At 33.1% G+C, this 24,200-nt stretch overlaps 1 protein-coding gene across 2 annotated transcripts in view; it reads right to left on the bottom strand.

The window, feature by feature from the left end:
• The window catches only part of LOC124532311 (tolloid-like protein 1), a 90,767-nt gene that overhangs the window by 35,667 nt on the left and 30,900 nt on the right, over positions 1-24,200 (bottom strand). For both annotated transcript variants that reach the window (XM_047107161.1, XM_047107160.1), the window contains exons 3-4: positions 1,798-2,048; positions 1,121-1,695 (exon numbers count right to left, since the gene is read on the bottom strand). In XM_047107161.1, coding sequence (XP_046963117.1) covers positions 1,121-1,695; positions 1,798-2,048 — 826 coding nt within the window. The remainder of the gene's footprint in view (positions 1-1,120; positions 1,696-1,797; positions 2,049-24,200) is intronic.

The raw sequence follows: 24,200 nt of genomic DNA, 5'->3' as shown, positions 1-24,200 counted from the left end.
GCACCGCTGATTCATGTGCTTAATTTATCTTTATAATTCATCTCGTGCTCAGCGGTGAAGGAAAACATCGTGAGGAAACCTGCATGTGACAAATTTCATAGAAATTCTGCCACATGTGTATTCCACCAACCCGCATTGGAACAGCGTGGTGGAATATGTTCCAAACCTTCTTCTCAAAGGGAGGAGGCCTTTAGCCCAGCAGTGGGAATTTACAGGCTGATGTTGTTGTTGTTGTGTAGTGTTTGCATATGAATAATAAATCTATATTAACATTATAAATGTGAAAGTAACTTTATCTGTATGTATGTATTCATGACCAAACAGAAACAAACTTGAACTTCAAGAAAAGACATAGGCTACTTTTTTTGTCTCACACGTGACAACCAACACCCAAAAACGCGAGCCAAACCGCGGGCGACTACTAGTAAATAAGATATCCTACATAGTATATGGTTCACCGGGAATCATTACGCAGCAAATCTTTGGTGTTAAAGATGCTTGTATATCGTTTGCGATGTGCTACTCGGATTACATATACGTGCTCTCAGTGTAAATAATACGGCACATGACCACAGACGCAGAAATAAATCTCGATAATAATAAAAAGCTAAGTGTTTCGCGCGAAACTTCGCGTTTATTCAATAATTCAATATTTTTTGGTTTTTCGAAAACTATGAAGGGTTTTGTTTAAAAGTTTACAAATTAATAAAATCATCATAACATCATCATTAAATTGTATACTTCTTCATCTTTTAAATTAAATTTTTAATTAAAAAGTTATTTTAATTAACTAAGTTTTTTGTTTTGAAAAAAAAAACATCTTAAATATTCATGGCGCGACTCTCTAATTGGCCACTACTGTAGGCAACTATCTTGAAAATAAATTATAAATTCAATACGTTACAAATTCGTTATAAATTCGTTACGTTTGGAGCTCTTCGAAGCGATACCATAACCGATTTTTTTTATGCATCTATCTCCCGATACTTAATGAGACAAAAATACGCTTTCGCATTAATGCATGATATTAAAAAACTTTTAAGAAAAAAACAAAAAGACATTTCTATTTCTGAAATTGATGACGCTCGTTTCTAAATTATTTAATTCTTAAGTATCTTACCGTCTCCCATTTCCGTGTCTTCTTCTCCGCCGTCGTCTATGATTGTATGTGTTTCCAATCAAACTCTGTAAACTTTCAGTTGGCTTGAGAAGGTCATTAGCCTCGTAAATTTTGTCATATAGTTCATGACTTGTTTTATTTATCACAATTTTTTGTAAGTCTTCATTGTCTTCGTTTAATTCATTCGTTGGCAGAACTCCATTCGTCGGAGCTGGAGCGACAGTCATATTTTCGGGAAGATCTTTGAATTTTAAATTATTATTATAATCTCCAGTTATTTCGCGACTATTGCTCTGTATTTTGTTTGTTATTTCGTCCATTTTGTTTGAATAGTTCGACATCTGAATATTGGGATATAGTTCATCGAGGTTTAATATATTATCTGTTGAGATGTTAACGACTAAGACGCCATCTTGTTCTAAGCTTTCAGATTCCGTTAAATTGTCTACGATACTACTTTGGTTGACATTACTAAGTCTACTTTGATTGTTGAGGTTGTGATCATCTATATCTTCACCAGGAGGAATTTTACCGTTTTTCATTAAGAGAGATCTATCAAGGCCTGGGGGAATTACCTAAAAGTAAAAAAAGTATGTATATTTGAATAACAAAACTGATGTATTTCTACTCGATAGTTCAGGATCAATGGAATTATTTTTGTGATTATATTGACTTACCTTAGATATAACAGAAACCTCATTATATTTCTTTGGTTTCTCTTGTGAAAGTGGTAGGGGCTGCTTAGTTCGTTTTCTTAATATATCAGGCAGGCCTTCCTCTTCCACTTGGAGTCCTTCTAGAAGCACCTCCTTTTTAAGTCTTTCGACTTCTTCTTGGAGTGATTTATTTATTTTAGATGTGGTTGGGGCAGTGTTTGGTGGCTTAAAGTAATCGACATCTGGAATTGCAATGTCGCCTTGGAAGTTTTCTGAAACAAATTTATAATGTTTTATTAACTTAATAAAATAAATTATTAATAGGCCTTAATATGTTTATAAAAAAAGTGTTTTGATAATCACATAATATTGAGTTTTACATATGATTGGTTAAAACGATAATGAATTTTTAAAATAAGAATTCGACTAACTTTAAATTGGTTAGTATAGCGATATAATCGTTTTATGAAAGGGAACATTTTCCTCATTAGAAATTTTGTCAGCGAAATCTCCCAGAGGAAATCCTTAAGCCCGTCCATGTTACCATTGTCATACTAAGGGTTAATCTCTCTTTGATGATTATTATATCCCAAACATAATCAGAAAAGAGGATTACTGTCAATTTGCAGGAATTCATTTATTAAGTCCAATAAAAAAAACAAACGTATTTATACTTAATTATTTACAGCCAGTTCGTTAATTAAAAAAAAAACCGAATATTATTTTTTTTTAATTTTCATGAATATTCGACGATGGCACAGAAACATATTTTTAAATCAAGCCCGCATTGCACCATTGGCGTGACTGTAGCTATTAAAATATGAAACACCAAGTAATAGAAACAAGAAAACTTATACACGTAAAATGTGTTCGAATTAATGACTAATTAGTAGTTAATATAAAAATAATACGCCTAACAAATTAATAGATAAACTTTTATTTATATATATATATATATATATTTTTTTATTTAATTTACAACATCCACAGGCTCGCAGATGCCCGTGCCTTTTTACATTTTATATTAAACATTTTGGCCTTTCCTATTTTATATTTTTTACTAAACATCAGCAGATCTTCACTGGATTTCATTCTTGTCGTCTTCTTGGGAGACGTGGCCCACACTGAGATTTTTTTTTAAATAATACATACATAATCTATAATAGATAATATATGATAAAAATATGTAGCTCTGTATGCGTATCCTTTATTTATATTATAAAGCTTTGGAGTCTCTCTTTACAGTCAGTCTTAAAAAAAAACAATTGTGTTAATCATAGTATTGAGGTAACTTCTAAGTCTTCTTAAATGGAAATATAGGCTATCTAACAAAGGCCTGTTGAGGCTGTTCACACATACATGCATTAATTAAAGGTAAAAGTATTTAACAAACTGGCAATCAATTCACGCGTCGTGAACATCGATTCAATTATGTCGAATAATCTAATTCGAAATTCAAATTCGCAATAATTCGCGAACATCGCTGCAAGCGATTAACAATATACATCTGGTGTTGCCATAAAACGTAATGACCCCGTGTTCCTGGCCAGCTGCGGCCCAACGCTGCTTGCCAATTAATTAATTTCCCATACACGCCTACACGACGCGAATTGGACGGCGTGGTGTACAATGGCTGGTCATGCATGAATATTCATAGTAACTGATTGATTTTGGACTGCTGTGCGGTTTTGCAGTAAAATGTTGATTAGAAGATACAAGTAGCTAGTTCATATTCCACGAACAGCCAGTTCAAGCTAGCAATTATAATAATGTTCTTTTAAGTAAACTGCAATAAGAAGAATGTGTTCAGTGTTGTGAAGAATCTTAAGTGTGATATTCTGTTTCATAATAGAATAACGTATAAAATACTTTGTTACTTTTTGGTAGCGTTTTATGCAGGCCCTTTTGGGTAGGTACCACTCACTCAACAAATATTCAACCACGAAACAGCAACACTTTGTATTTTTGTATTTACTCTCAGATTTTGACATTGGCAGAATATAGAGTGCACTTATGTTTGTATTACTTGACGGTAGAGATTGGTAGTTCGTCTGTATGGTACCCTCATGATATTATATTCTATTTCCAAGCAGCAAATAATATTGTTTTGTTCCAATTTGAAGGATGAGTGTCTACATATTATCGTCACCGTTCTCAAGGTTGGTGGATTGGTTGTAAATAATCTATATTAATATTATAAATGTGAAAGTAACACTTTCTGTCTGTTTGTCGCTCTTTCACGACCAAACCACAGAACTGAATTTGTTGAAATTTGGTTTGAAGCAAATTTAACTCCAAGAAAGAACATAGGCTACTTTTTTGCCTGACACATGACAACCAAGATGAAAAAATGCGAGCGGAGCTGCCGGCGACTACAAAATCAAAAGAATCTTTATTCAAGTGGGCTTTTACAAGCACTTTTGAATCGTCAATTAACAAATAATTGAAGCTACCACCGATTCGGAAAGTAGATTCTACCGAGAAGAACCGGCAAGAAACTCAGTAGTTACTCATTTTCAACATTAAAAAAATACAAAGTCATGTTAGTTAATACAAGTATTTAAATTAACATATCCTGCGAGGAAGTCAACAGGTATTAATTCCACGCTTATTTATCATCTACAAAATCTTTTATCGAGTAATACGCCTTTTTTAGGTACCAATGTGTTTTTTATAAACGATTTGAATTTACGAAGAGGCTAAGTTAAAAATTTAGAACTGGATAATATTCTCAAAACGCGGATGTCTGTGGTGGTGATCTGATTTTCCCATTTGCTCGTCTCCTTAGCAATGTAATAAAGAAAACTTTAAATATAATTGATATTATTTATTGTAAATCGGTGTGAGCAGAGATGGCCCAGTGGTTAGAATGCGTGCATCTTAACCGATGATTGCGGGTTCAAACCCAGGCAAGCACCGCTGATTCATGTGCTTAAAATGTCTTTACAATTCATCTCGTGCTCAGCGGTGAAGGAAAACATCGTGAGGAAATCTGCATGTGACAAATTTCATAGAAATTCTGCCACATGTGTATTCTACCAACCCGAATTGGAACAGCGTGGTGGAATATGTTCCAAACCTTCTCCTCAAAGGGAGAGGAGGCCTTTAGCCCAGCAGTGGGAATTTACAGGCTGTTATATCTACTATATTCTTCATTGTTGTGTTTTATTAAAATAATAAAAAAATATATGTATTTTATCAACGAAACTGTGTTTTTATTTATTATACTCGATGTTTATTTATCGGTTTCAATAACCATCCATTTCGATGTTTCACATCTGCCAGGAATGGTGATAGTTTTTTTTTATTATAGAACATTGACCACAGAATACGAGTGTGAAATGTCAGAATATGCGACATTAAGTACAATCATTATAAAAGTAGTGGGTTCCACACTACTCGCGTTTTTGTTTTGATTTTATTTCATTGTAAACTGCAAGTAACTCATCTATATTTGGCGCCAAAATGATAAGACCTCTTTCAAATGCAATTCATAATATCAAATAGATCAGTTAGAATTGGAGTTTTTCGATTCAATTTACTTTAATTTTGTTTAAGTTTCTCAATCATAATAATTAAGTAAATAGCAATCAATAATTCTCTTAAATCTACTTAATATGGAGCTCTTCATAAAAAGAGACCTATCGTCCATATCACAGGGACGAAAATCGTCTAATGCTATTGATATATAAGAATTATACGACACGCATATTAAAGAGGCGTATCACTGTCAGTCGATTCTCAACATTTCACGAGTAAGATATGATATTTTGATTAAAATATTTATAATATATATGCGATATTTACTATGTCTGCCGAAATTCGTCAATCTCAGTCAATTTATATATTTAAAAATAGGTTACATAAGTATTATTTATCTATTCAATCTGCGTAAATACTATTTCCTATATTATCATACTATTAGTATTTATTTATTAAGTATTATATTTTATGTACGTAAGTTTTATTATTATTATTTTTTTTATTATATGTTTAGTATAACTTTCTGCTATATATATAATTTTATTTATATAATTATTTGGTATATATAATACATATGTATTTATTAAACTTATATATATGTATTTTGTTATATATTATTTGTATTATTTAAAAATTAATTTTTAGCTGTTTAAGAATAAAACATGCTTGTTTGCACCATCCCGTTTCCCACAGACAAATTCTTACTCTAAAGGGTTGTCTGTAAGAGATTGCTTTAAGCAATAAGACCGCCTTTGCACGCTTCTCTTTTTGTTATATGTTCTTGTAATGTTATGTACACTGTATCTTTTGCTTTTTGTGTGCAATAAAGTGTTTATAAAAAAATAAATAAATAAATATGTCTGTCACATGTTCACGCTTAAACCGCTGAAAGGATTTAAATGATATTTAGAATGGAAAAAGTTTGAAATGGGGCCTTTCACCGAGGCCTTACGTAGGGTAGTGTTTTATTTTCATCAAGCAGAGTGTAAAATAGAGGGGGGAAGGTTCAATGCTTCGTTTGTGTGCTGAGATTTATAAATTTCGCGTGGATAAAGACATGGATTCTTCTTGTTTATAAAAAAATAAGACGTTTGAAAATAGTGTGTCAAAATGATTAAGATTTTGAATACCGATATGACGTCACGAGCTGTCATAAACAGTGTAATCTTAAAGTACCAATACCTAAAATGGTTTTTCTAACAAAAAGTATAATAAAATATCAATTCTTGTCACGTAACTGATAACAAAAGGGCGTCTATTGATTAGCTATGAAAAGGGCGTAAATAGAATGCGAGTAAATTACCGTCCTCAGGTTTCAAAGGGCATGCGAAACGTGATTTCTTTGTATCCTTTTACGCAAACATAAAAAAACAACATAAAATCAGTTCATTATTACGAACGTACATAAGAGGAATAGGCTAAGGGTATTATTAATACATACATATATGTATGTATATATACATCCAACTCCTATAAATTTTATGATCAATGTTTTATAATATATGTGTCGTAGATTTTTCCATTTAAACACATATTAAGTCATACCTACATCAACAGACAAACTTTAGTTTTTCCTTGGTAGTAGCTCTTTATGCAAACTATTCTGGGTAGATACCTCCTACGCATTGTTTATTCTACCGCTAAATAGCAATACATACTTAGTACCGTTGTGTTACAGTTTCAAAGATGGGTGAGCTACTACAAGCATAAGGCACAAAAATTAGCAACGTATATGAAATTTGCCAGATCGCCCACTTGTGCCAAAAAACCAAACACATGAGTGTAAATACAAAATTAAAAAAATAAAAAAACAAACTTGAATTGATATCACTAAAAAACAATTTAGTTTTAATTCAATAAAAATAAGTATGTATTTATAATTTAAAAAAAACTGTATTATTTAGTATTTATACAAAGATGTATAAGTAAGTGTTTATTAGTTTCTTTACTACGTAAATATACATATATTCACAAATTGTAATCAAATGAGACATCTGCGTATAAAGAAATAAGTGCCTTATGACCTAGTTTTCCATCCTTAAATTGTTATCTTTAAATGTTAAATCTATTTCATAAAAAAGTCGTCACGGGAAATAACTTGCCTTCACAAAGAAATGAAACAATCTTTATTAATATTATAAATGTGAAAGTAGCTCTGTCTGTCTGTTTGTCGCTCTTTCACGATCAAACCACTGAACCGAATTTGATGAAATTTGGTATGAAGCATGCTCGAACCCCAAGAAAGGACATAGGCTACTATTATGCCTGACACATAAAAACCAACAGCCTAAAACGCGAGCAAAGCTGCGGGCCACTACTAGTATTATATTAAATCGTAAGAGAAAGAGAAAAAGGGGATAGGTCACCTAGGAGGGGTATAATGCTTTATCCTCCCATGATGATATCTGTTAGTTAACTCTACTGAAAGCCCCGTAAAGTAACTTCGTTCCAAAACATAAAGCACAAGTTAAAATCTCTCTCGACTACGCTGTGGTAAGCTTAACAGAGTAAATATTATTATCCGCATAAAACAAAATTCAAAATTCTATTCTACAATGCCAAAAACCCAATGGAATTGTGGCCGTTAAAAATTGATAAAACTTTAATGTTGCAAAAAAGAACCGCAAAGTGCGGATTTATGTCGTCATTCTTTTCTGCTGTCATGTGAAATGAACATTCGTGTACGATTAAAATAAAAGCAATCGCCACAATCACGCTATTTGTTCTGAAGTGGAAACTATAAAAGTTCTATTACGAGTTCATAAATCTTGTTTGTTCACCGTTGTTACGCCGTGTTGATGACTGGGGCAAATATATTGTTCCAGGCGCAGTTTCGCTAAATTGTATTAGGGATCAACGATACGATACGTTTAGTACAAGTTACGAGATGTGTGCCATTATAGAAAGCCTTGTTTGACATTGAAATTTATTTAAGAAATATTTAGACCGAAGACTTAAATGATTAAGAACAAATTTAAATTAAGAATAAAAATTTGAATAAAAAACGGTTCCATAATATAGATGTTATGGACAAATTGGCCAAATATCATTATAAATCTAAGGAATCCAGAATTCCAGGAAGACTAATAAGAGTAAGTAATACTACTCAACAAAGACAAATTCCGAGCCAATGGAGAAGCCATCATAGTAGAGTTCAATGCAAATGCAATCTGTCATCAATTTGTAATCCAACATTTTTAATTGTAATGATGTCGATTCCTTACAACGTCGATCCCACAGTGCCTAAAGACGAAAGTCTTCAACCAGTGTGTCCTACCCGCCATGACATACGGGGCCCAAACGTGGACACTCACGACAAGGTTGGTCCACCAGCTTAAAGTCACTCAGCGTGCTGGCCATATTTGTCGTAGGACCGATAACCGTTGGGGAAAAAGTGGTCTAGAGTGGAGACCGCGTCTCGCCAAACGCAGCGTAGCACGTCCTCAGGCACGGTGGAGTGACGATTTACGCAAGGCGGCAGGCAGGAGCTGGTTGCGAGTAGCCGGAGGAAGACCACAGTAGCGTGCATTTGGAGAGGCCTATGTCCAGCAGTGGACAAAAAAGGGCTAGTGATGATGATGATGATGATGATGATGATGATGAATGATGCCTGATCATATCAATAAAATTATTAATAATATACAACAAAGGTAAGGAAATTCGTCTGGAAAGAAACTAACATATGCAGGTTTTCTTACGATGCTTAACTTCACTACCAGGAGATGAATTATAATTACAAACAAAGTGAAGGTACGATTATCTTGCTCAAAACATAAGACCTAGAAATATAAAAGAATAATAAAATTGCCTTTCAAATAATAAAAATCGTGGAATGGAAAGTGGAATTCCGATTTTCTTTGCGAAAAATGACGCACCAGCGTTACTCCGTAATAAGGCTTTGTGCAAGAGCTCGTCCATGTAGGTTAGCCATTCATCAATAATTCTACTGTCAAATAATATAACTCATTACTGTTGTGTTATAGTTAGAAGGGTGACTGGTCCATTGTAACTACAGTAAGTAAATGGACAATACCTTAGCAAGATTGGTGGTGAATTGTTGTTTTGAGAAATGATTAATATTACTTATGGCGCCAAAGTTAATGGTGAACTATTATATGTTTGCACTGTGATAATTAATTTGGGATTTAAGTCTTACATATTATATAATATTTTAAATGAAAAAATATTGAAAAATTTCATAAAAAAGTTATACAACTTGTATGGATTTTACAGTTCATGGTCTATGGATTTATTTTCTAATCTAATGCTCAGGTATTCGGTTAAGTGGTTCGACCGCTAAAACAAGAGCTTCAAGATGAACTGATTACTTCTATCTTCAGATATTAAAATTTTTATTGCAAAAAGTGCAAATCTTGATATTGGCATAGTGCTTTTCCAGTAAAAATCCCGGATTCTGTAATTTAACTAAGAACTTTGTTCACTTTGATATTACGCAATAGTATCGATCCCACTTAAAATAATCTGTATTATTTCATTTTTACAATAGTAAAAATAAAGTAAAAGTAACAGCATGTACATTTCCCACTGCTGATATAAAGCCTTCTTTTCCATTAACATATAGGTTTGGAACATATTCACCAACCTTGGGAACTAAGATGTTACGTCCCTTGTGCCTGTAGTTATACTGGCTCACTCACCCTTCAAACCGGAACACAACAATAGTGAGTACTGTTATTTGGCGGTAGAATGACTGATCAGTGGGTGGTACCTACCCAGACGGGCTTGCACAAAGACCTACCACCGAGTAAATATAAATATCTCATCCCATGTTTCAAAAAAGAGAAATTTCTTCTCATTTTCCAATTTAAGCTATATTATAACGAACTTTACCAATAACATTATAGAAATTTAGATGTGATAAAAATGTTTTACTGTATATTGTGATATAGACATATAGGAATAAATATATGAATATACCGCTTTTGCTTCTCGGTCGCGTTGCATCGTTGGAATCTTAACAGTTAATTTAATCAGAAGGCGCAATGCACAATTGAATCAGTTAAGAGCTTTTTGTATGATCGTATTACTCAAAAGCATCGTCTTACTTAAAAGCAAGAATGTGTCTCATAAATTATTTCTTCAAAAATTTAGCACCTAGTCATCTATCAAATCAAACCAAATCAAAGTACCCTTTATTGTACGCCAATAAATAAATAATTTAACCACGATTGAGATAGATGCACAAGAGGCGGCCTTATCGCTAAAGTAGCGATCTCTTCCAGGTAACCTTAAGGTAGAGGAGAGAAACGTATAGAAAGAGGTAGGGGTGTACAAAACAGATATAATCATAATAAATAAATACAGTGAATTATTAATACATTTAAAAAAAATAATAATGTAGAGTACCTGTTATCGAAAATTCATACAAATATGTACTTATGTTATTAGATATAAAATATTATAATTTATAAAAAAAAAACTAAATTAAAGTATCGCGAAAAAAAAAGTAATTTAGTACTGCTATTGTAAGTGCAAGATAGTATTGACTCAACATAGTTTTATGTATTCTAATCAATATTCCAAATGCGAAAGTAACTCTGTCTGTTTGTCTGATGCTTTTTCTAGGTCAAATCAGTTGATTAATTATTAATTAAGTATTAAAAATTACATTTAAATTAAAAAAAATACAGACGAATTGACAATCTCCTCCTTTATAAGTAAGTAAGTAAATAAATAATTTCTCGTTCAGTTGGTGCCATATTCAAATGTTAGTTATCTTTGTCATTTAATACATATTTTAAAGTCGTTGTATATAAATATAAAAATAATAATAACTATAAAATAATAATAACAATTATACATATAAAAACTTCACTCACTCGTTCCTAAGTAAGATGTAAATAAAATCAACCTTATTTTTCCCTTTTTAAAAAGTTTATTTTTTCGTTAAACATATCTTTACTAATATTTATACTTTGTTTGTCGGTTTTTCTGTCACTCTTTTAAATTCAAACCACTAAACCCAATTCGATGAAATTTGGTGTTAAGCGAACTTGAATTACAAGGACTGATATAGACTATTCGTCTATCATATCAGATACTGACGCTAAATCACTAAAACACGAGCGGAGTTACGGGCGATAACTAGTTAATGTGACAGAAGTACACAACCTGAAATTTCTCTGATTTGATTTATAATAAGGTCCATCTTAAATGCAAACGAAATGAAATGCTAGGAATGAAAAGTGGGTATGTTTATTCTGACTGTATTTCTTAATAAGTGGCCATATTTCGACAATATTTGGCAATATAACCGTTCCGCTGAGCCGTAAGAGGGGTAACCTCAGACGACCACAGATCAATGAAAGTTACAGAAATGGCATTGATTTTGTATGATTAATTCTGTTTGACTTATATCGTATACATTATACTCGGAAAAAAATGTCACATTATACTTGGAAATTTTCAGACTAAATTTAAGAGCCACCTTATTTTAATATTTAATATATTTATAAAGTAATTAATACAAAATTGATGGATAGTAGGTTTTAATTCTGTTCTGTATGTTTCAATCGTTATTTATGTCCTGTATTTTAAATGTAGAATAATAGTAAAGAGTAACTATTTTGCAAAAGTAATGTTGTACTATAAAAGTACAAGTATAATTTACCATACCATTATGTGAAAATAATAGGACAAAGTAAATAAAAGGACTTTTATTTATTACCACTAGTCACTTCTAATACATTATTTAGTCTGTGGCATAAAGTGTTCCTGGCAGCTTGATATAATATACTAAGGTTATGTCCTTATAACAGATTTTACGGATATTTTCTGGACCATACCAACTTGGAACGACTAATTCCTACAACTTCTGTTAAGTTCTCGTTACGATTATAATTTGTTTTCATAGTTTGTACATTATAAAAGTTTTTATGGCATGGTAAAAATGGCGATGCATTAATGTTACGTGTGTGAGTAAACTGTGGATGTGTGAGTGCTAGTTCGAAATTTAAATTTATTAATGAACGAGTTTTCTGTCCCTGCTTTACATGAGTGGGATAAGGATTAACATATATCAGTTATTTTTAGAAAACCTTCATGATGTTACGCCTAAACCTCATGAATAAATTCGTCAATTTATCAAAATCTATGTAAACTCTTTTGGTAGTTTTTGGCTAGACAAACAGACAGACAGACGCGAAAGGTTTGCTTTGGTTGGTTTTATAATATTTAGTCATATTGATCTCTTATGTAATATTTGTTTTGTCTACTTTTATCTAATCATTATTTGTTTGCAATTTATAATGTAAGAGCTTTTACTGTATTAACAAAGTTTAGTGTAAGAGATGTTTGATCCTCAAGAAAGGCCACGATCTTGTACACGAGTGAGAATCCCATTCAAGCCCCACATGAACGAGGAGGTTGAATCGGTTTGAATCAGAATACCCAAGAGGTCAGGAATCAAGACCAATACTCCACTATCCTGGATAAAGAGTTCTTCGGAGAAGATACCTTCAAAATGCGAACGGAACTCCACACGAAATTCAACAACGATTCTGCCCCTTCAATCCGTGCGATATACACCTCAGAGGGGTTCATACAGAAAATAATTCCACATTATCCGGTTCCAACCCCAGCCGGGTACCTGTTAAACGTGTCCCCTACATAATAAAAAAGGGTTAAAGTTATAAAATTGCTTTTTTAAAAATGTAATTAAGGCTTAAAGGCGACTAAATGGTTTGTCCCTTTTGTCTGTAATAACACTAACTTACTCACCATTTAAGCTGGAAAGTATCATATCAAAATATTGATTAAGCTTAGTTTAGCTGTTAACTTGAATGGACCGGCTAATAAGCCTAAATAAAATGACACCTAAATACAATTGAATTTAATAATTAATTTGACGACCTCCGTGGTTGAGTAGTGTGTACACATGAAAACCGTTTCATGGGTTCGCCACTCTGAGGTCCCGGGTTCGATACCCGGCCGAGTCAATTTAGAAAATTCATCAGTTTTCTATGTTATCTTGGGTCTGGGTGTTTGTGATACCATCGTTACTTCTGATTTTCCATAACACAAGTGCTTTAGCTACTTACATTGGTATCAGAGTAATGTGTGTGATGTAGTTCGATAAAATTACAAAAAAAATTCCATTATTAAAGTTAAAGTCAAAATGATTTTTAACCGACTTCAAAAAAAGGAGGAGGTTCTCAATTCGTCGGCGCCTTTTTTTTTATGTATGTTACCGAATTACTCGAAGATGGCTGGGCCGATTTTGACAATTGTTTTTTTGTTTAAAAGGGCATGTTTTACAGGTGTTCCCATTGTCAGGAGATCAGGATCTGATGAACTCCTCAAATTTTATAGGCACACCTATAGTGATTTCGGTTTTATTCAAAGTGCCTTGGTCATATGCTCACGAAAAGTGACATTTGATGAAGTGGAACTGATGATGAAGACCACAACTAGTAATCAGAACCTATTAGTAAGTAACTATTTTACGGGTTTAGTTCTATTTCTTTAAGATAGTCGTCAAGCAATTGATGTTAGTAAACATGCCTATGATGAAGTCTAGCTGATGGTGGACTACCAGGAGAACTCCTCAATGATTAACGGCATTAAAGTGAATGACAAACACTACCAATTGTAATTATAAATAACAAAACAACACTGAAAAGCAGTAAATAATTTTTTATAAATAAAAAAAAAACCGCCTTCAAAAATGAACTAAAAAGAAAAAAATAATCAGTTACATCCATATCCAATTTACGATTTTTTAATCACCTTTTGAAGGCGGTGCCAACAAAGTAAATAAATTCCTATATTGAAATCATTTAATTTGTATCGATAGTAAGGTTTGTCTAATGGTGTCATCTATACAATAAATAGATTTAGTTTTTGTATGTATGTATTATGTACCTATATGCATATACAGCAATGTTGGCACCGACTTTGAGAGGTGATTAAAAAATCGTAAATTGGATATGGATGTAACTAATTATTTTTTTCTTTTTAGTTCATTTTTGAGGGCGGTTTTTTTTTATTTATAAAAATTTATTAATTTAGTAGTATAATATAATATAATATATAATAGCCTATAAAAAAATTAACTCATTTCACGGTGTTTTTATGTCTTCTCTACTTTAAGTTGGTTAATCAACTGCGTTGAATCCTACACATAGAACTAACTTACATGTTTTCAATAAAGACAACTGGAACCTCAGTGTGGGCTGGATTTTGATATTGAAATCTTTATTTAAGATTTGGAATAAGCCCTTAAGTCATCTTGGCTCTGTGAAATTACATTTATTTATTGATTTTTTTAATCCAGTATGTACGTTTTCTGGTAAATGTCACTGAATTTGAGTGTTCACCACCTATAGACAATGTAATAAATTTTGGCACCCATTAATTATAGCGCCAAATTGCCACCAACCTTTGGAACTATAATGTTAAAGGCCTTGTGTCTGGAGCTACAGTGGCTTTCCCTTTAATTCAAAATACAACAATACTGTTGCTATTTGACAGTCAAATATGTAATGACTGGATCATGAATACTCTAATGAAGTTGTGCAAATCCAAGTTGGAATAAAAATAGGGACTATATTTTATTAATAACTATGCAAGAAAATTTGTTCGCGTTTGAATTTAACAACAAAGTTATTGTTGTAACTAAGTCACTCCTCATTACATCAGCTTTCGACCATTGAAAATATCTCCATAAATTAGACGGAACAGACAGACAGATACATACAAAAATGTAAAAAATGTTATTTTGTTATATGTATACACACATATGTATTTGGTAAAAAGCGGTTGCTTCGATATGACAAAAAGACACTCCAATTTTATTATATGTATAGATTTATTTTGACAGTTATCATTTTTTTTTAAATAAAAAATAGCCTTAAATTTACGTTTTATTCCGGTGCAACACGTATTTTTAAAAGAAGTTTTCTTTTCTATATTAAATCGATAATATGAAATATCAACTTGATTAATCATTCCCGCCATATTTCTCACAGATAGAGCCTCCTTCTGTTATACAGAACATAAAATGACTATCATTTAATTCGAAATATGTAACACCATTTACGACAGCTTCTCCAACTGAAATTAGTCGAGTCTTATTGAAAATGTAGAAACTCCACGCTTTAAAATTACTTAACACAGTTATGAAGCATACCGTAATGTTGTTTGGGAACGAGTCTATCCATAAAGTACTGTTACATTTAATTGAATATTCATTCTAAAATGAACTCTAAAGTGTGATATATAGAGTTAATAATTCATTGCAACTTAAGGGGTTGTTTTAGGACATGTCTTGTGGGGTATACGCTGTTAATTGCCAAGAGGAATCTATTTGTATCTCCAATTTTGGGACATAGCCAAGTTGTTAACTGGAAGGATTTATTGCAAATTGATTTGAATTGAATTTGTATAATTGTAAAGTGAAGTATGGTTAATGTACTTTAAAAAAAAAAACTTAGAAATAATATTTTTAATGATGAACTATGATAACGCACTCCAATAAATCACATCCAAAATAAGGATTTTCGATTTACAGATTTTTACAACATGCGTCAATTATTCGGTAACGTTTTCGGAAATTAAATATTACTTCTTTTATGACATAGGTTGACGGACGAGCATATGGGTCACCTGATGGTAAGTGGTCACCATCGCCCATAGACAATGAAGCTGTAAGAAATATTAACTATTCCTTACATCGTCAATGTGCCGCCAACCTGGGGAACTAAGATGTTATGTCTCTTGTGCCTATAATTACACTGGCTCACTCACCCTTCAAACCGGAACACAGTAGAATAACTGATGAGTGGGTGGTACCTACCAAAACGGGCTTGCACAAAGCCCTACCACCAAGTAACTTACCACCAAGAAGAATTTATGATAAAGTATTTTACCTCTATATTACTAGTTACACATCGTTTAGAAAGATTACTCACGATATATAAAATATAATAGGTCCTACTTTTGTGTTCCCATTTTATAATTTCAACTACATATAATAATGGAATCATATAAGAAAAAAATATAATAAAATGAATAAAAGTCTGTCCCAGGAAGTTAAGCTCGTTATTTAGTTGAGCCGCTTTATACTGGTTTAATCTAGCTGAAGCCGGAATTGTGCATTTAAGTATAGGACGTATTTTATTCGTAGCGCCGCCTGAGACTGCCATTTTAGAGCCAACTCCGAAATTATCATCTAACGCCAGCCTTTTAGTCAAAAGGAACAAGTCGAGACTTCCATATCTATCCATACCTTATTTCATATTAAAATATCATTGCTCGTTATAATTTGAGTCATTATTGCTATCAGCTTCTGGATTGACATTTGTTGTAGGATTTGAATTAATGAATTCTTAGTTGCATTTCCGCCTTGTTAGTTGGGGATTTGTTGAGCATATTTTATGAAAAACTCATTTATTACAGAACCCTGACTCTCTTCCATTTTATAATAATAAATTTCATAACAATTTCAAACTACGTTTGTTATTTTAATTTAATTTCTTTTTTTTTTTGTTAGTCTTTTATTTCCAATGTTTATTAAATATAATGTAATCATTCATTCATTCATATGTCACATAGATCTCACACATATATCAAATATTAATAATAATACGTCATACGTTTTGATAACTCTCAGGTTTAATTTTATTTAATTAGTTAAATTTAATTTATATTATAAGTTTTCTGTAATGGACACCTTATACGAAGTAATCATGGAAATTGGCGCTGTAAAAAGTACATCGCCAATGCACCACCAACCTTGGAACCAATATCTAAGATCGTTACTTCCTATAGTTACGCTGGTTCGTCCCTCTTTCAAACTGGAACACTATGACACAAATAATACCGGTAGAATCTTTACATAGTATAAAACAAAGTCGCTTTCTCTGTCCCTATATAGTTTAGTTTAATGTTGTCTTAATTTTTTGCGATTATTACACATTGGAATAAAACTAGTTATAACGGATTTGAGTCGCGTATATTAGATATATAGTTGACTCCACAGTGTACCCGTGACCACGAACGCTGTAAAGTGCTCGAAACGTCGGGATGTCAAAAATAATTAATATACGCGATTCAAATCCATTACAACTAGTTTTATTCCAATAGTTTAGTTTAGTTTATTCTTTATTGTACACCACACAGTAAAATAAAAATATATATGACAAAGATATGGCCAAGATATAACAGGCGTACAATTTTGGCGACCTTATCGCTACATAGCGATCTATATGACTATATCTTTAAAACTGCGCAACTGATTTTGATGCGTTTTTTTTAATATATAGTGTGATTCAAGGGGAAGGTTTTTGTATAAAATACATGAACAATATAGTAAAGAAACACTGACAATTTTAAAAGTTTGCAATGTGATCGTAAATAAGCAAATTCTGTAGTATATTTAGTATCAGTATTGCACTCGTGCGAAACCGAGGCGGGTTGCTAGTACATAATATGAGGCAGGTGGTACATACCCAGACAAAAACGAATCGCAGGTAACTTGGATAATAAGCAGGTAGGTATAACTTTTTATATGGTTTTTTTTTTTAATTCAATTGCAGTTGGAAATATATATGACTGTTTGTTTATTCGACATCAATCAAAATAATATTATGTAAATACTTCATACAATCATATGTAAGTGTTTTACAATTCAATTTTTGCTTTCAATGCGGATACGTGCGATATTTGTATAAAGATACGTTTGTTTAAATAAACATTCCACGCATTGTAAACAACGATAAATTTAATAACTTTAAAAATATATGTTTAACGTTGGATCGATGTGTCAAGTACCGTCTGAGGAGGTGCTACCTTCTCGTCATATATTCAACCGCCAAACAGATACACTTTGCATTATTGTGTTCCACATTAAAGTATGAAAGTATAACAGACACATGAATTGATATTCGATAATCATTTGGCCGAGATGGCCCAGTGGTTAGAACGCGTGCATCTTAACCGATGATTGCGAGTTCAAACCCAGGCAAGCACCACTATTTATGTATGTGTGCTTAATTTGTGTTTATAATTCATCTCGTGCTCGGCGGTGAAGGAAAACATTGTGAGGAAACCTGCATGTGTCTAATTTCATAAAAAATCTGCCACGTGTGCATTCCACCAACCCGCATTAGAACAGCGTGGTGGAATATGTTCCAAACCCTCTCCTTAATGGAAGAGGAGGCCTTATCCCAGCAGTGGGAAATTTAATCATTGGTCGTTGGTGTGATAGTGGTTTTAGATTATGTGCCTTTGTCTAAGATAGAAGGTCGCTAAGTAAAAAAAAACATAATTGGTAATTACATTTCGAATAAATTCGTTTTCATGACATACGAGACGTAATACATACGAGTATACCGACCATAAAACCTCTTTCGGATTATATTGAAATATTACAGAAGTTTAAAAACGTTCTTTTTTTAAATAATGATTCTCAGGCACACAACACAGGTTGGGAGGAATCGGTATAATATTTCACTCGAATTATGAAATAAACACACATAAAATATAATTAAAAATAGAATTCAACTGTCATCTCTTGGAAGCTGTTTATTTCGAATAGAAAAGAAAAACAATTTAGTAGTTATTTTGATTACCTACTGGGATAAAAATGTTTGCAAAGACTTTTTTTGTACAAGTACAAAAGCATGTTTGTTTGACGGTTACTTTTCAATTTGTCATTCGTTCAATGATGCGTAAATGAATAAAACGTTCTGTCACAGCCGCCATTTTTCTTTTAGTCGTAATGCGAAAATTATTGATGGTGCGGTTTGTGACTGTTGACAGATAAAAAATATAAAACTAATATTTTATTTTATTTATATTTTTTGTTACTTTTTTTTGGGGAAGTACAACATCGTGAGGAAATCTGCATGTGTTTAATTTCACAAAATCAACCAATCCACATTGGAGCAGCGTGGTGGAATATGCATCTAACCTTCTCCTCAGAGGCCTAACCCTGGCAATGGGAAATTTACATTCTATATATTACTATATTACTTTTAACACCCAAGGAATAAAAGAACTATCCCTTACAAGATCAATGCATATCTAGATAATCTGGACAGTCATCCTCAAAACAGGAACACTACAATAGAAATACTGTTGGAAAGACCAGTATAAAATGACGTGTGGCTCTACACAGGCAGGCTCAAAGCTCTATCGCTAAGTAAATTACATCACATCACATGAAAGGCTTCAGTTCGGTACATTTTTCAAAAACGATATTGAGCGTCATCATTTAGCCAAAATTACATAACCAGCGTAATTTGGTCTCTACGTTGTTTTGTTTTACATTGTAATAGTGTAGAGTGTGAGATCAATATAGATGGTTATATTATAGATTTTAGTCATAGTGTTGTAACACGTGAGTATTCTATAAGTACTACACAATAGGCTTGTCTGTTCATCCTTATTGAACGTTTCCCATAGATGTATCCATGAATGGAGCACTCCTCTCGATTGATTATAACGGTACAATCATCGACATAACGCTTATATTATTTTATATTTTATCGATATTCGAAATTGTTTTAAAGTAAGATAATCTTGTGCAAAACATTATTGATTAGGTTTGCGTGCTCTTGGTATGTTTTGACGTTCAAGATTAGTTATAACTGCGAGACATATTATAATTTCGGCGTATGGAATGACAGCGTATCCCTCATTTTAGGGTCGTAGCCGGTAACTATGACAACGGACTATTGTTTATATAAAAGTATATACTAATACAGGTGAAAGTAAAGTTATTGACTGATATTAAATTAAAAAGTTATCAAAACCTATATTGTCTGAATATATAAAATCTATTTGAACCAAAGATAGGAAAATGTAAACTAAACTTAGAATTATATATTCTTTGTGAAATGCTAGTAGGTTAGATATCTATATCTATACTAATATTATAAATGTGATAATAATCTCTGTATGTCCCACGATCAAACTATTGAATCAAATTGATGAAATTTGTATATGTATGAAGCAAATGCACTATAAAAAGTAAACGATTAATAAATATTATTACTTATAATACAAAACTATTACATATAGTTACTTACAGCAAATAACATTTTATTTTCAAATTTTCGATAACTTTGCCGAGCTTCGAAACACAATTCTATAAGACTATATAATTAATACCATATTAAGGTTTCGACCAATGTTATAATTCATCACATAATAATACTTAGAGAGGGTCGGTAATACAAAAATAAAAATATATTAAAACCTAAAATATAAACAGGTACACTACGATTTGACGTACCTCCTAGTAATGTTCTCCTATAAATTAATTGCTAAGTTTAATTCAAGAATAAAAACTAACATCACTTTACTAAATTATTCCAACGAAAACCACCAGTAACCCCAAACGGTTAGCAAATTAATGATATTCTATTTACGATTGAATAAATACGTAGACTATTTGTAACATTTCCACATGTGACATTTCCACTCGACTGTACCATATATTTCGATACAGTTCCGATGAATGTTCACACAATGGACGAATGTACAGTCGCGTACGCTCCATGCCTGGACAGCGTTCATATAAAGAGCTGCCTCCTTCCTGTGCACTAGTGAGGTGCAAGTTCCTATCGATAAATATAAGTATTAAAATAAAAATAATGATAATGACTATATTATTATCAGTATGAAGATACTTACTATATTAATATATATATTATCAGCAATTACCCCAACAACGACATAACTACCCTCCATAACTGATTATAGAAAAAGCAAACCGCTGGGTGCTCAGAGAGATCCGAACGTTCGATTGAGTTTGTTTCTTTTTAATAATTAGTACTTCTGGTGTCTAATAATATTATAATACAATCTACAAGAAAATAAAACTATTTATTGTTTTCTTTGAGAGTGTGTTTTGTTTCAGGGTATACTATTTACGTAACGCAATACGGTGACATTCTGTCTGGTATCCTTTTGTCTTATCGCCTGGCCACGGGAAATTCGTGGACGCGATGCGAACGGCAAAGCGTATTGTGAATGAAACAAACGTATAGCAATGTACATGCTTCGCCGTTCGCACCGCGCGAAATTTCGCGTCGGCGAATTGCATACGGCAGCAGTATACAGGCACTAATGATACTAATAATGTATTACACACAAATGTCCATATTCAGGAATTATAACCGAGAATAAATTTATTTTAGAATCAATATAAATTTCGATCAATCCATCAATCAATCATTATCATATTAATATACATTAAATTAAATGAATAGTCTAAGATTGTCTCAAGTTCAATATTAAATAGTTCAACTTATATTATTAAAGTTATTAATTTCGGGATATTTACCATGTTTTTTATTTTTGTTCGGTGGATTTTTGTGACCGTATCACTTACCAACAGGCTCAACGCTTTCGTGAGTCGAGTGCGCTCAAGAAAGAGAAGAAATTCGAAAAACTAGTAAAACGGCAAAAACCAACTAGCCTTAACTCTAAAAACTCGAATGAAACTCGAACGGTGATAAATTTGTCAAAGAAAGAGTTGACGCAAGGCGCTCGGGAGGTACTCGAAAAAGGTTTGAACTTTGCCCCTACGCCAAAATGCATTCCTTATGAAGACGTGATTGGAAGTGTTGAGGAAGTGATTCAGCGTAATAATATACCTACTTTTGAGGCAGACATATTAAGACAAGATGCCGCCCTTATATTACGTAAATCAAAACCCCCTAAGCCTAATGTTACGTCGGATCAATTGTCCGCTTTACGAGAACTACGGAAAGACGAAGACCTTATCGTACTTAGAGCGGATAAAGGGAATGCTACTGTGGTTATGGATGTCACAGACTATGACAGAAAAATACAACACCTACTGAGTGATGAAAATACTTATCGAAAAGTCGCCTATAACCCTACGGCAAGAACAAACCGAGCTACGACCACTCTAATTGAAACCTGTAGGGATGCTATTGGACATGAGACATCAAAATATTTACTCCGGCCGAGAAACATACAACCGCCTAAATTATACGGACTACCGAAAATACATAAGCCAAATGTCCCGCTGAGGCCGATAGTAAGTCAGATTGGCTCGCCCACCTATGAATTGGCAAAACATGTATGTAAAGTACTACAACCGTTAGCAGGCCAGACAAAAACTCATGTCAAGGACTCCAGACAATTTGTTGACATCTTGCGTTCGACTACGGTTGAGCCTGATGACTTGATGGTCAGTTTTGACGTCGAGTCATTGTTCACGAATGTGCCTATCGTTGAGTGTATGGATGTCATAAAGGTGAAATTACAGCAAAATAACATACCGACTGAATATATGAAATTGCTACATCATTGTCTAGAGACGAGTTACTTTATTTACCAAGGCGAGTACTACTTGCAGATAGATGGTGTAGCAATGGGTAGTCCAGTCGCTCCTCTAGTCGCAAACATCTGGATGGAACATTTCGAGGAGATAGCCATGTCAACGGCGAAGGCTGTAACTACAATTAAACTGTGGAAGAGGTATGTAGATGATGTATTTGCTATCATAAAGGGAGACAACGATAGTGTAATGAATTGCTTAAATCATTTAAATAGCATCCACAGCAAAATTAAATTCACCTGTGAAATGGAGAAGAATAGATCAATAGCATTCCTTGATGTTAAAATTGGAGTACGTACGGATGGGTCGTTGAGCCATACTGTCTACAGGAAAGCAACGCATACCGACCGATATCTCCATGCTACTTCACACCACCATCCTCGACACTTAAACGCTGTAGTAACATCATTGACCAATCGCGCATACGACCTTTGTGATAAAGACCATATACAATCTGAGCTAGCACACGTTAAAGAGGTCCTACAGCGGAATGGATATAAAACGAGAAACACAGCTGCACGGAATAATAAGCTACTGCGACAGTACAGGGTTGAAAGACAACCAGCGTTTATGCCATATGTTAAAGGAGTGACAGATAAGATAGCTAGAACCCTGAGTAGATATGCGGTGAAGACTATCTTCACTCCTTTCAAGAAGATAGGGCAAATGTTGCGTTCGCCTAAAGATAGCTTTCCCCTGGAAAAACCCGGAGTTTATAAAATCGACTGTAGTTGTGGTAAATCCTATGTTGGACAGACGAAGCGTACGGTATCTTGTCGCATTAACGAACACATCAAGGCGGTAAAAAACAACGATACCAAGAAATCAGCCATCGCGAAACATCTCCTGGAAGCCGGGTCGAACCATTGGATCGAGTTTCATAATACTCAGATACTCTCGACAGAACGCCACTACATACCCCGACTGGTACGAGAAGCCATTGAAATAACTAAATTTAGTAATTTCAATAGAGAGGATGGGTTTCAACTGTCGAGAGTCTGGAATCCAATAATAAAATTATGCAAACCCCCGCAAAATAAAAATAAAATAAAAAATTCGCGAATTGATACGGTGAGTTTCGTCTGCAAAACACGGGATCGAGTGTCGAGTGTACATAAAATAAATTCGACTAGTGACAATGGTAGGGGTGAAAGTGACAATAGTAGTGGTGACCGGTGTTTACGTAGCAAACGTACAAGAAAGGAGGTAGTTCGATACGGACACCTCTAACATTATCAGCATCTACCCGCACACTTCAGTCTCGTGAACAAGACATTCGTAGACAATGTCGAAATATCGAGCTCCACCGAACAAAAATAAAAAACATGGTAAATATCCCGAAATTAATAACTTTAATAATAAAAATAACCATGTTAGTTTAAAATCCAACTTATATTAGTTTAAGTTATAACTTCTGTCGGATGTACCGAAACGCACCCGTTATGTTTTATTTAAGTAGGCTTACATGATATAAACAAAATATTCTTAATGATTTAGAATCTTATAAACTTTATTTCTAATAACATCTAAACATCCAAGTATATCTATTCATCTTTAAGAAATCATTTATTTAAATTGAAGGCCCTAAAGAATTTTTTTTATA

This window comes from Vanessa cardui, chromosome 9 (genome assembly GCF_905220365.1).
Source record: "Vanessa cardui chromosome 9, ilVanCard2.1, whole genome shotgun sequence".
Classification (NCBI taxonomy): Eukaryota; Metazoa; Arthropoda; class Insecta; order Lepidoptera; family Nymphalidae; genus Vanessa; species Vanessa cardui.
Note: the sequence above shows the minus strand (reverse complement) of the source record. Positions and strands in the feature narration are given on the sequence as shown.